Below are 13,185 nucleotides of genomic sequence, written 5' to 3'. Positions count from 1 at the left end.
GGCATCTACATTTGACTTAATTTTTCTTTAAAAAAATGATATTCCGATAATTAGCAATTTTTCGCTTATCTGTTGTTTATTATTGATGTATTTTACTGTGTCTTGTTGCGCATGTCAAAAGCGGCGGTGTCGTTTTTTGTTGATGAAACCCAATTTCAGAGTTTGTTGGCTCACCGGGTAATTCAAAATAAACTGATCAAGACATCGATTTGAGCAAAGTAAAAAAAAGCAAATCACAACAAATGCCGCGGAACTCAACCCTTTCCACACCAACAAAAAAAATGCAATCCCAACACGGGTGGAGGGGGAAGCCGTTCGTCAAAAATCATCAGTTATTTTTTTTATTAAAATGGTTTTTGCATGTGACTTTTTTTTAAACAAATCAAAATGTTTTGGGACCAGACGGATAAGGCAGTGAAGGCAAGCAAGGCACGGTGGTGGCGTGGCCACGTCCACAGGGCCAGCAGCTGAAACGAGGTATCCTCCACACACAAAGACAAAGATCCCCCTGCCGGAAAGCCTAAGCAGACTGTTGGGGCAAGTGCTGTTAGGGAGTAGCAGCACCTATGAAGGCCGGCACGAAGGGGGGTGGGTGGTCCCGCCCTTTGTCTCCCCAGTGGCGATGTTTATTACACACCGCACCAGGTACGCATTTGAGGCCGAGCCGACCTAGAGGGGAGGCTCAGAACCGGTTCAGATAATCGTCACTGGTGTTGGCGGTTGCCATGAGCGGGAATCGAAGTGGGCTTGCCAAGTTCATCATGCTGACCTCTACGCCACCACTACCCATACACACGTCAGCCGCGCTGAGACAGTGCAGAGCCGGCCGGGCATGGCTCAGGAAGCGGGGGCGAGGTTGTCTTTCCACTGCAGCCATTGCACGGTCTGGTTCCAGCTCAGCACGGCAAATAGCCAGTGGAAAAAGCCGGCGAATTCAGGTAAATGTCCACTGAGCTATGTAGCTCTTATCAGAAAGCGACTTGGGTCATCACAAATGATAGCGCGCCGAAGTGGCTGTCGCGTGGGTTTTCCATCCACTATTTAGAATCAACGTGCGTTTTGAATATATGGCGCCTACAAATCCCCACGTGACGCGACCACAGAGAAAGAAAGACGCCGCAAACTCCAAATATACAGCAGGCGTCTGGGGTCAGGATGGAACCCACGATCTCCTGTTTTACCAGGCGAGGTAGTTAACATTTCCTATCCACAATCTGGTGTGAGCCGTGAGCAAGAATCAACTCGGGTCGCCGGGTTTTTAGCGCAGCACAGCACTGACAGCTACGTTACCGCTCCCCACACCGATCTGACACGCGCTTACACACGCCATTCAACATTTGACAATTAAAACAAATATCCACACAAACTTTATTATTTGCACCATACCCCTTATTATTAAAACCAGAAATTTGTCTTTTTTAAAACGAGGACCGCCGGTAAAAAATTTGGCAAAACGTTACGGACTACAGACGACTCGACATAAGGGTTTCTTACAGGTTTCCCACGCTCAATGCGGATCCGGTCTGTGAAATTTCAGGCCATATATGTCAACACGCGACCAGCCCACCTCATACCCAAAATTCCACAATATTATTATTAAACGCAGTTTGAATAATCAGAATCTTGAATATGTATAGTTATTCTGGAGGAATGCAACGAGCTACGAAGTCTCTATCAAAATTTGTCCAGTGGGACATCTGCGGAAAAAATCGTCCGAATTCACACGCATGCGTCGGCTAAGTGGCTGGACGTGGGACAACGTTGCGCGCTGCTCGGCACGCAGTCAGCCATGTCCCCTCGTGCGTGCAGCACATTGTAGGGTTGGGCGACTCTGCGGTGCCAAGCCATGCCGTTTCTCCTTAGCACGCCGATTTTATTGGAAAGTATCTACTACCGGTGTAGAGCGAGGGAAACCTGCACTTTAAAACAACAGCAGCAGCGACAATGGATGTGCGGAGAGACCCCGGCGGTCACGCCGGCCGTCACCGGACCGGGCCGAATGGTCTTGATCCCGCTGCCCCTGCTGCCACCCACTCCATCATCCCCCCCACTCCCCCAACCGTGGCTCATTGCCGCGCTCAGCCCAGGCTGGGCAGCCCAGCTACTATCTCGTCCTCGATCCCGCACTCGTTGCTCCCGCGGAGGATCTTAAAGAAGCCTGTTAATCGGAGGACCAGCCATGAGGAACACACAAAAACAAAGACACACACGCACACAATCAGGGGCGAGTGAACACCCAAACTGCTGTTTTAGTTCATTTTTGTCTTTGTCCATCAACAACCCCCCTCTCCGCCGCCCCACTGTGTGTTTGTAGCGAACTGTGCCGAAGGATCCATTGGGGCATTTTGGTGGTGGTGTACGTTTGTGTACGGTTGTTGCGTGTGATCTTTGCCGTTGTGGGGAGTGGTAGTGTAGCAGTTAGCTCGCTGTGCTACAAACCCAGGCATCCCAGGTTTTGATTCCCACCTCACGGCCAACACCGGTGACAATTATCTGAACCGATCCTGGGCCTCCTCCTCTAGGTCGACTCAGGCTCAATTGAGTACCTTGTGCCATGGTGTGTAAACATCGGCACTGGGGAGACAAAGATGGTCGGATGTGGTGCTGGCCACCCACTCTTTCGGGGACCGTTCCAGCCATCATAGGTGCATGCTGACAGTACTTGCCCCAAAGGTCTATTAGGGCTATAAGGGGAACCTTTGTCCATCTTGTGTTTGTGTGAAAAGTGTCCCATGACCTCCTGCCAGTGAGCCTTCCACACTTCACGTAAAAGTCTCAAAAGTGCACCTAGCCTGGCACACGCGGTTGCGCTGACATCACTGTCGCTTAGCGGTGAATTGGAGGCTGTTATTATTGTTGTTGGAGGGTATACTTTAGTGTGCGCGTGTCGGCACGTGTCGTGTGCGAGCCCGCATCGGTGGTGTACCCACACGTTTGGCGGTATGTTAGCGTGTCGCACTGCGTATGCATCTGCACGTGTGTCACGCTGCGTCAGTGCACGCCTGTGCATGCATTTGTGTCTGGCGGAGTGCATATGTGAGCGTACGTTGGTGTATGCGCGCGACTATGCAGTCTGCATGTCTGTGGTGCGTGGTGTGTGTGGTACATGGCGTGTGCATGGTCTGGATGTCGTGCGTGTCCTTGCACCAGTGTGTGTCCCCGTGCGATGGAGTAGGCTCGTGAAGGACGCTGCTACTGGGCAGATGGAGGCATTCGCTCTCCAGCAACAACGGAGAGCAGAGGAGCGACGCTCACATCAACGAGTGGAGCGCCGGGCGGCTAAAATGCAGCAAGTTGGCAGAGTAGGGGGTACAGTTGGTGCAACTACCGGTCATCTCAGTCAACCAATCCATGGGACCTGCTGGGTCTGTCCCGAGACCTCCTGTCAGCAAGCCTTCGACACTTCACGTGGCCTCAAAATGCACCTGGCCTGGCACAAGCGCCGAGGTAACGTCACAGCCACGGGGTCACTTAGTGGCGCATGGCGGGTATTGGTATTGGTGTGCGTGGTGTGTGTGTGCATGTGGCATGCGTGGTGTGTGTGCGTGCTTACCATGGTCGCCCCAGTCCGCGTTCCAGGAGTTGGCCACCAACCAGTAGGGCACTCCGCCCTCCACCCCCCAGCCCAGGATCTTGATGGCGTGGCCCCCCAGCTCCTCGCCCGTCACGTGTTGGTACACTCCTGCAGCACAACCACACCACCACCACAACCACCACCGGCACACCACTGTCAATTCCTACACAACCAACAGAGTTAACCCCTACACACCACTGTGTTAACTATGCAACCAAAACCACAACACTATCACCACTGTGTCAATCCCTACATAACAATAACACCACCAAATCCTACAGGACGTCACCAATGTGTGTAGACCGCTTACACATCACCACCAATGCCACCACGTCTCAACAGCCCCCTTGCAGACCACCACCACCGTGCGTCAAATTCCACAGCATACAAAGACAAACATCCCCCGTAGCCTTTAATAGACTGTTGGGGCAAGTGCTGTTAGCGAGCAGCCCCTATGAAGGCTGGCACGGTACACGCGGGGGGGGCTATCCAGCACCACGCCCGGCCGGCCACCTTTGTCTCCCCGGTAACGATGTTTACACACTGCACCAGGTACTCATTAAAGGCCGAATCGATCTAGGGGAGGGGCTCAGGACAAGTTCAGATAGCCGTCACTGATGTCGTGGTGGCCGTGGAGAAGGGATTCGAACTCGGAATACAGAATCTTAATTTATCATCCTTGAGAAATCCGATGAGCTACGAAGTTCTTCTTCACAGATGTCCATTGGGGGGGCGGGCGGGTAGGCCGGATCAAGGTTCTTGTAGGCCTCAGGTACTTTTGGTTCTAGTAGGCCCTAGGCAATTGTTTCGTCGGCTTTCAGTGATAACTTTCTACGGTTGGCACTGCTGCCCCATGTCACTACTGCCGCCGCGGTCACTCACTAAAGCCAATTTTAAAAAACAACCGTCTCCAATCAACGATAGGACAGCAACGCTTCCTTGTCCTCCCATTGCACTGCTGCTCTATATTTAGATTAGATGTGCGGAAAACTACACCATATGAAGATGCCAATTTGCTAATTTTGCAATGAACAAAAATCTTGAAAAGTTCATCTCCTGTGTTTCATTTCTCTCTTACCTTATGATAAAAAACGACTGACACGACTTTGTCTATTTGTATGAACACGGTACCTATCCTTGATATATATATATATACACACACATTTATTCAAGAGGATATCTTAATTTAAAGCTTTCGTGACTGCAGGGATTCATCTTCTTGGTTCTTTCGGTAAAGTCACGTAGAATGGAAATAATAAAATAATAAAAATAAAACATAATAAAGTAATTCTCACGACGTTTCGGCCACAACGAAAGCGTCCGTCCTCAGGTGAAGAACAGGTCTGTCGAGAAGACAGAGTCTGAATGACACACTCCAGGCTTGGAGTGTCTATTTAAGCTGGGAGGGAGGAGGAAGAGCGCCTTGACAAAATAATTTGCATATCAAGAGGAATTTTAGCATATTTATGGGAAATGCAGATATGCGATTAGTACTACTTGTGAAATGCGTAGGAGGTTTGGCGGAGGGTTTAAAGTCATGTTTTGCCCGTGTATTATGCAGGATTAGCAGCATCAAAGGGAGGTGATAGGGGGAAGCATTAATAAAGGGAAGGAATGTTAATAGTATGTAGCTGCAGTAACTAAACCACCACGTATCATCAGTATACTAAATATACTCTCCAATAAGCTGAGCTACTAACAGTAAGTAATACATTACAATTCTATGTCGCAAAAAATATAATATGCTTCCAGCTAAACTTTATTCTCTTACATCACACGGGTCTACCCCGTACTATATACTCGGTCGTAGTGGCTTCTTGCTGAGCATTTTCCCTATTTTGCACCGCTATCGTTTTTGTTACTGTATTGCTTAAAAAAATAGGAAAAAAACGAGGGAAAACAAAAAGGAACCTATGTGACTTTCCCGAAAGACCCAAAGAATATTAATAAAGGAAAACACAACAAAGAAAAATCAAAGAGCTTCAGAGCTCATTTTATTCCGGTCCGGTCTAAACATAACAATCAAAACTCACCGGACTTGTACTGTGGGAAGTCGGCGTAGACGGTGAAGGCGGCCTCCACGGGGCCGTTGTCGAAGATCTCCTGCTTGATCTGACCCTCGTCGGAGTCGATGTTGTACGCCTTCTTACCTGCACGCACGCACCACACACACACCACACACAGACGCGCGCGCGCACCACACGCACGCGAACACACCACACACACACCACACGCAAAGGTGGGGGGGGGGGGAAGAGTTGGAGATGTAAGCGATGGTGATGTTATTGTTGACACCTATGAGTGATGGCCATGTGAGTGATGACACCGAGTCTCGGAAGACGGCTGAGAGCAACGCTCACCACCAACGACAAACCTCCAGCCCATGGCCCTTCAACATCACAACCACCACCGCCACTATTATCATCACCAACAAAGACAAAGATCCCCTTGTAGCCTGAACAGACTGGTGCGGCAAGTGCCGTTTAAGCGAGTAGCACCTCCTACGATGGGGTGGGGGGGGGGGGGTGGTCAGTATCATGCCTGGCCGCCTTCTTCTCCCCGGTGGCGATGCTTGTGGCGCACGCCGCACCGGGGCACTCGTTTAAAGATGGCCGGGTCGACCTCGGAGGCCCAGGACCGGTGTGGATATTCATCTGGTGTTTAGGCCCCAAACAAGAATCGAACGGGGACCCCCGCGCTGCACACAAGCGTGCGCGTAAATATTTATGTGCATACATGCGTGCATGTAGATGTGCGTGCACGTTCGCGCGCGAGCAGTCGTGGCCGTGCATGTGTCGGCGTGCGCGTGAAGGCGGCCGGGTGTGGTACTGGCCACCCACCCCCTCGTGTGCAGTTCCAGCCTTCATGGAGGAGCTCGTTAACTATAAACCAAACTATAAACTATTTTTATTTTACCAGGATAGGCTCACTGAGCTATGTAGCTCTTTTTCAGAAACGCCATGGCCACAAATGATAGCTCAATGAAGTGGCTTATCGCGTGCAAATTTATAACAGCATACCTGCCAACCCCTTATCAGTGCCTACATTATTACAGGCCAGTTCAGACCTCGTTGGCCACACAAATAGATGAACATTTTTTGCCTGTATTGAAACGGCTGTACGTCATATGGACTTGAAAACTATTTCCTTGTACAATAGTACTTGTAAACTGTATGGATTGACAGCGACGTAACAGCCAAATACTCTTAAAGGCGTGATGTTGATTCGAAGTGTGGAGAGAAAAACTGGAGGACCTGGAAAAAAATCCATGCTACCATGGGGAGAGAGAAACACGCAAACTCAAAATATACAGCAGGTGGGTCGGGAACAAACCCACGACCCCACGACCTCCTGTATACCAGGCGAGGTAGTTAACATCCTGTCCAAAAAGACTGTTCAGGCTATAGGCGGGGGGGGGGGGTCTTTGTGTTTGTAGATATGTTTGCACGCGGGCATGCAGATGTGTCCGTGTGTGCGTGCAGGTTTGTCCGCATACCAAAGTACTTGTCGGCCTTGTAGTGCGGCGTGTATCCTGGCACGCACTCGTGCATGCACTTGGGCGTGGGGCCCTCCCCACTGCACGGCGGGCGCGAGCCATTCACGTGGTGCTCACACGGCTTGATGGAGTAGGGGCGGCACCCTGCAGCGCGTGACACACGAGCAGCGTCACACACGAGCAGCGTCACACGAGCGGAGTCACACGAGCGGAGTCACACGAGCGGAGTCACACCGCAAGCCGCATCACACACATCGCCACACCGCTACTCGCCCCGCGCAAGTCACGCTCGCCGAAAACACATGAACACCAGGACGCAGCGTCGCACTCTGGCAAGCGCACACCATCGTCACATCTCCACACACGGTCGCACATGAGCAGCCGTAGGAACATATCAAATTTTATCAACTCAAGGGAATGGAAGGTGAGGTCAGGCAAGGTCAGGGGAGACCAAGTAATGTTAGATCAAGCCAGGGCAGGCCAGACCAGGCCACAATCAGGGCGGGCCATGGTAGACAAAACCGAGGTTTGCAGCAAGGGACAGGTTACCCTGTCCGCTGCCGTACTGGCCGCCGGTGACCAGGCCGGCGCTGGTCCAGAAGTTCCAGGCCTGGGAGGGGTAGCCGCCATCACAGCCCATGCCGCACTCATCGCAGCAGGAGAGCAGGTCCTCGGCCGACACGTGGGGGTTCACCTGGCCCTTCGAGTGGATGCAGAAGCGGTCAGACATGGCCTCCACGGCGCCAAACGCCTGCACGAGGAGAAGGGGGAGATACACCCACGCAGACACACAGGGAGAAGTAACGAGTGTGAACACACCACGTGTCAACGGTGAGGAGGTCCAGCATGCAAGCTGCACAGGAGTATCATTAAATGACGATAATAAAAACGTGAACTTGCAACACCGTGACACCGCTGCGCAGTATTTGCTCGCTCACTCTCGGAGAGAGAGAGAACGACCCGGAGGCACGAAGTGGAGGAGGAAACAGACGAACAAGGGAGGCAGCAGCCACGCGGCGAGTCGCCACCAAAAACTGGGCGCCACGAGGGCCGGGCATGGTGCTGGTCACCGAGCCCGTCGTGTGCCGTGCCGGCCTTCATAGGTGCTGCTCACTATCAGCACTTGCCCCAGTCTGATAATTGTTTTTTTACCCTTCTATCTGGCAACAAAACTGACACCTTTTTTACAAGGAGTCATGTTTGCATAGACCACAATACCTGCAGTCATAATGCAAACAAAAAACATAATTCTGATAATGTATGCACTGTCCTTGAAGTTGATTGGTCCACACCCGAGACAGCTTTCCTTAGAGCCTAGTCTCACATTGGTTGGACCAGATGACGCCAAAAGGCGCACAACTCAAAGACAATGCACCATCAGAGTATGAGAGCTCGGGGTAAGGGTAAAAAACCAATTATCATATTTTTTTATTGGCAAATGAGGTTCCAATGGTATAAATTCTTACCCCGAGCTCTCATACTCTGATGGTGCATTGTCTTTGCGTTGTGCGCTTTTTCGCGTCATCTGGTCCAACCCATGCGAGACTAGGCTCTAAGGAAAGCTGTCTCGGGTGTGGACCAATCAACTTCAAGGACAGTGCATACATTATCAGAGTTATGTATTTTTTTGCATTATGACTGCAGGTATTGTGGTCTATGCAAACATGACTCCTTGTAAAAAAGCTGTCAGTTTTGTCGCCATATAGAAGGGTAAAAAACCAATTATCATATTTTTTTACTGGCAAATGAGGTTCCAATTGCCCCAGTCTATTAAGGCTATACGACACATCTTTGTCCCGTATATGCATACGCATGTGTACGTGCACGTGTGTGTGCACACACGTGAGTGTGCGTGTTCGCACATGTGAGTGTGCGTGTGTTGGTACGTGTGTTGGTACGTGTGTTGGTACGTGTGTTGGTACGTGTGTTGGTACGTGTGTCCGTGCGTGTGTCCGTGCGTGTGTCCGTGCGTGTGTCCGTGCGTGTGTCCGTGCGTGTGTCCGTGCGTGTGTCCGTGCGTGCGTATGCGTACCCAGCAGGAGCCGCAGGAGCCTTGGTCGCGCAGCTCCCCGATGGTCGGGCAGTTGGGCCACTGCGTGCGTGCGTCAAAGCTGTCGGGCAAGCTCTGGGACACCTTGTGTGTGCTGCACACACAACAAATTAACACACGCGTTACACACACAAAGTCTGTCCACCCTACCCATATAGCCTTAACAGACTTTTAGGCCAAGTGCTGTAAACAAGTGCCTATGAAGGCCGACACTGCACACGAGGGGGTAGGTGACCAACACCATGCCCGACTGCCTTTGTCTCCCTAGTGGCAATGTTTACACACCGGACCAGGTTACTCATTTGAGGTTGAGCCAACCTAGAGGAGGCCCAGAACCGATTCAAGATAATCGTCACTGGTGTTGGTGGCCACGAGTGGCAATCGAACTCTGGTCGTCGGGTTCGTAGCACAGCGTGCCGACCGCTCCACTACAGACACGTACACACATCATTACACATGTGCTCTCTTAAGCACACACAGGACACAATCACTCGCAGCAGTGGTGATGTCACTGCCACTAAGTGGCAGTGCCATCACCACGGCGCTTGTGCCAGGCTATGTCCACTTTGAGGCCACGTTAAGTGTCGAATGCCCACTGGCAAGAGATCACGGGACAGACCCAGATGCCATGGGTGGACTGACTAAAGGTCACTCAACAACGGCAATAACCACCGCCATTCGCCACTAAGTGGTGATGACGTCACCATGGCGCTTGTGCCAGGCTGTGTGCACGTGGAGGCCATGTGAAGTGTCAAACGACCGTTGGCAGGAAATCACGGGGCAGACCCAGGTAGCATCCTTCACGAGCCTCTTCCACAGAGGTCGATCTTGACACCACTGGTACCAGTTATCGGCCAGTCCACACGGCTCCACGTCGACCCATACCACATCAGGGGGTTTAAAGTCATTATGCCCATGCATTATGCAGGATTAGTAGTATCATGCATGGGCATAATGACTTTAAACCCCTCGCCAAACCTACACATTTCACAAGTAGTACTAATCGCATATCTGCATTTTCCATAAATATGCTAAATTCCTCTTGATATGCAAATTATTTTGTCAAGACGCTCTTCGCCCCTCCATCCCAGCATAAATAGTCGCTCCAAGCCTGGGGCGTGCCATTCAGACTCTGCCTTCTCGACAGACCTGTTCTCCACCTGAAGACGGCTGCTTGCGTTGTGGCCGAAACGTCGTGAGAATTATTTTATAATGTTTTATTTTTATTATTTTATTATTTTCCTTCTACGTGACTTTACCGAAAGAACCAAGAAGATGAATCCCTACAGTCACAAAAGCTTTAAATCGAAAGATCCTGAACTTGATTTAACTTCACAACCGTTCCGGACCAGCACACCAAGGTTAACGGCTGAGAAGGTTACGCGGACCTCCATGCACCACGAGTCTCTCTCTCTCTAACACGTAGTAGTAGGGGGCTTTCACGACCGAATACTATGCATAATGAGGAGGTTATTGGGTTGGATCGCATAAACAGGAAGATTTTTCCACAATTCTGTCTGTGGCCTGATGAGGCCGGTTGTCATTTGTTTACCTTTCTTGTATTTTGCACTCAATCATGTTTTTGTACGGTTTGTTTTTGTTGTAACGTTCTTACCCTACTGGACATGCTTACCTATAAATGTCATTTTTTGCCTGTGTGTGTGTGTGTTCGCACACTTTGGCTCTCAAACGGTGGAGTTTACGTTTTAAAAAAATAGCCAGGTACCACGCCGTAAGCCCCATGGGTGAGCAAGCGGTATTGCTTTTTCCCATCCCTCAACTTTAAAGTAGTTAAATTAGCGATTTAGTGAGATGCATCGTTATTTATTTATTACACGCGCTCGACCATACCAACTCACACGCCTTCGGTGGGGGGACGGCCCCTACCAAGTCATACGCGATCGGTGGGGGTGATGGGGACATTTTCTTGAGTGTTAAAAATGCAATAAAAATACGCAAAACGATGCTTGCAGTTACTACTATAGAGTCCGTAAATGCTACCACTATAGGCCATAGATATTACTGCAGAGCAGGCGGGAGGATTGTGGCTGGGGGGGGGTGTAGTAGCAGCCCAACCCCAACCTGCCAAGGTGCCACCTCAGCAGGCTGGGCAATCTAGGCAAGGCCGGGGGCTCTGCACGGGACTAGGCCTTACCACGCCATGTTAAGTACAATTGTATTGCTTCTTTCGCTAAACTCACGTTGATAGAAACATATTATTTAAATAATCACCTTGCAAATATTACATTAATAATTAGTATTTCTTGCTTCTTTCACTAAACTGACGTACATAGAAACCTAATAAAGGAAAGTACCTGGCGTTGCCTGGGAAAAAAAGACACGCACAGACCTACACACACACATATTTGAACTTTTAGAGCAGGTTGGCAGCAAATGAGTTACTTTGGCACAAAACAAAGAACGCCATCAGGGTGGTATCTTGTGGAGCCAGGGCCTGTTGGTCATTTCATTTGGTGAAGTAGATGCGTTGACCATTTTCGAGTTGAACTGCCAAATGGACGACTGTGGGGGAACGCTCATGGATGGGGGAGCCAAGAATTATCCAAATGGCCTCATTGCTGCTGATGTATCTTCCTTGGACAAAAAGTTTAACCTCATTCACACTCTGCCCCTCTTTTTGTGAGGCAAAGACAGGCATGTCAGAGCTGTTGTTGATGTATTTGCAAACATTTGATGGCTTGCACAGAATTGCAGAATTCCACATTAATGTGGGCCTTGAAGATCTTGCACAGAAGAGGATGATCCACTGGTTGTCAACCTTCATTTCAGAGTTCGTGGGGCAGGTCTGAGTGTTGTTTAAAATCCACCATGCTCAGTATTTCTGTGACGATATCGATAGACATCATGGCCTAAATTGAGTGTCTTCAAGAAGTTGCGTGGATACTTCTTGGTACACCTGCGGTCTTGAATACATGGCGAATTTAGATTGAAATGCCCGCATGGGCCATGGACCATTTGCTTGCAGACCACATCAAATAGGGCAGGTTCTTGATGGGGGTCAAGTAGCTCAGCACTGACAAATGTGTCAATGTCACTTGCATGAATTTGTTTCTGTCATCCACAGCAAAATGTGAGCATGAGGAAGAGCACGTTATTGCCACTCAAATGGTGTGCAAGTTACATGTTGTCTTTCCAAAGACACCGCCTTCCTTAGTCGTAATAAGCTTCAGGAGTTCGTCAACTTTGAGTTTGAAGACCCTTGCAATGATGTCACGCGTGTCTGCTACCTTTTGGTTTGGATAAAGCTCAACCTGGATCTCCTTCCATTTAGGATTGCAAGTGAAGGTGATAAAAACATGGGGCCTGCCATATTGCCTGATGTACGTCATGGCATCCTGAGTCTTCTCATGCATGTATCTCGGTCCACCTGTGGTGGATGAAGGCAAAATAACTAATCTTCCCACATTATGAGCGTTCGCATGTATGTCAGCATTGATAGTCTCCCTGAGATGAGCACTGTTCCATACGCAGGCGTTTTTTAATTAAGTTGAATGTAAAGGTGCACTCTCAATTTTGGCACAAATTGACAACATACTGAGTTGAAGAGGTTGGCGCACCATAATGTGGTTTCCTCCTTCTCTGTCCATAATGAAGGAATAACATTCTTTAGAGGAGACAGTTTTGTGAGGATGCCTTTGTCATGTATCTTTGATAATTTGAGGAATCTGGATGGGGTACCCGTCTTGGAATTGCCAAAGTAAAAAGGGGTATTGTAGGGCATCATATCCTCGACTTGTCAGGAAATCGTGTGATGGTGTTGTCTTCGTATCGAAGCACAAGGTCTCATACCGACTGTGGTGGTACCTGCTTTCACTACAGCAGTGCATACTGTGGCAGCACCTGCTTTCACTACAGCAGGGCATACCGACTGTGGTGGTAACTGCTATGATTACAGCAGTGCATGATTGTGGTGGTACCTGCTATGATTACAGCAGTGCATACTGTCTGTTGTGGGACCTGCTATGATTACAGCAGTGCATACTGTCTGTGGTGGGACCTGCTATGATTACAGCAGTGCATACTGACTGTGCTGGTTCTTGCTAT

General features: G+C 49.8%; 1 protein-coding gene across 1 annotated transcript in view; it reads right to left on the bottom strand.

The window, feature by feature from the left end:
• Positions 1-318: 318 nt before the first annotated feature.
• CTSB (cathepsin B) overlaps positions 319-13,185 on the bottom strand; it is a 39,718-nt gene continuing 26,851 nt past the window's right edge. Inside the window, exons 4-9 of the mRNA XM_078604762.1 lie at positions 9,103-9,214; positions 7,620-7,821; positions 7,071-7,214; positions 5,608-5,724; positions 3,554-3,682; positions 319-2,158 (exon numbers count right to left, since the gene is read on the bottom strand). Coding sequence (XP_078460888.1) covers positions 2,079-2,158; positions 3,554-3,682; positions 5,608-5,724; positions 7,071-7,214; positions 7,620-7,821; positions 9,103-9,214 — 784 coding nt within the window. The 3' untranslated portion in view covers positions 319-2,078. The remainder of the gene's footprint in view (positions 2,159-3,553; positions 3,683-5,607; positions 5,725-7,070; positions 7,215-7,619; positions 7,822-9,102; positions 9,215-13,185) is intronic.

This window comes from Lampetra planeri, chromosome 23 (assembly GCF_965212315.1).
Source record: "Lampetra planeri chromosome 23, kcLamPlan1.2.h2, whole genome shotgun sequence".
Classification (NCBI taxonomy): Eukaryota; Metazoa; Chordata; class Hyperoartia; order Petromyzontiformes; family Petromyzontidae; genus Lampetra; species Lampetra planeri.
This window is presented reverse-complemented; position numbering and strand designations above follow the sequence as displayed.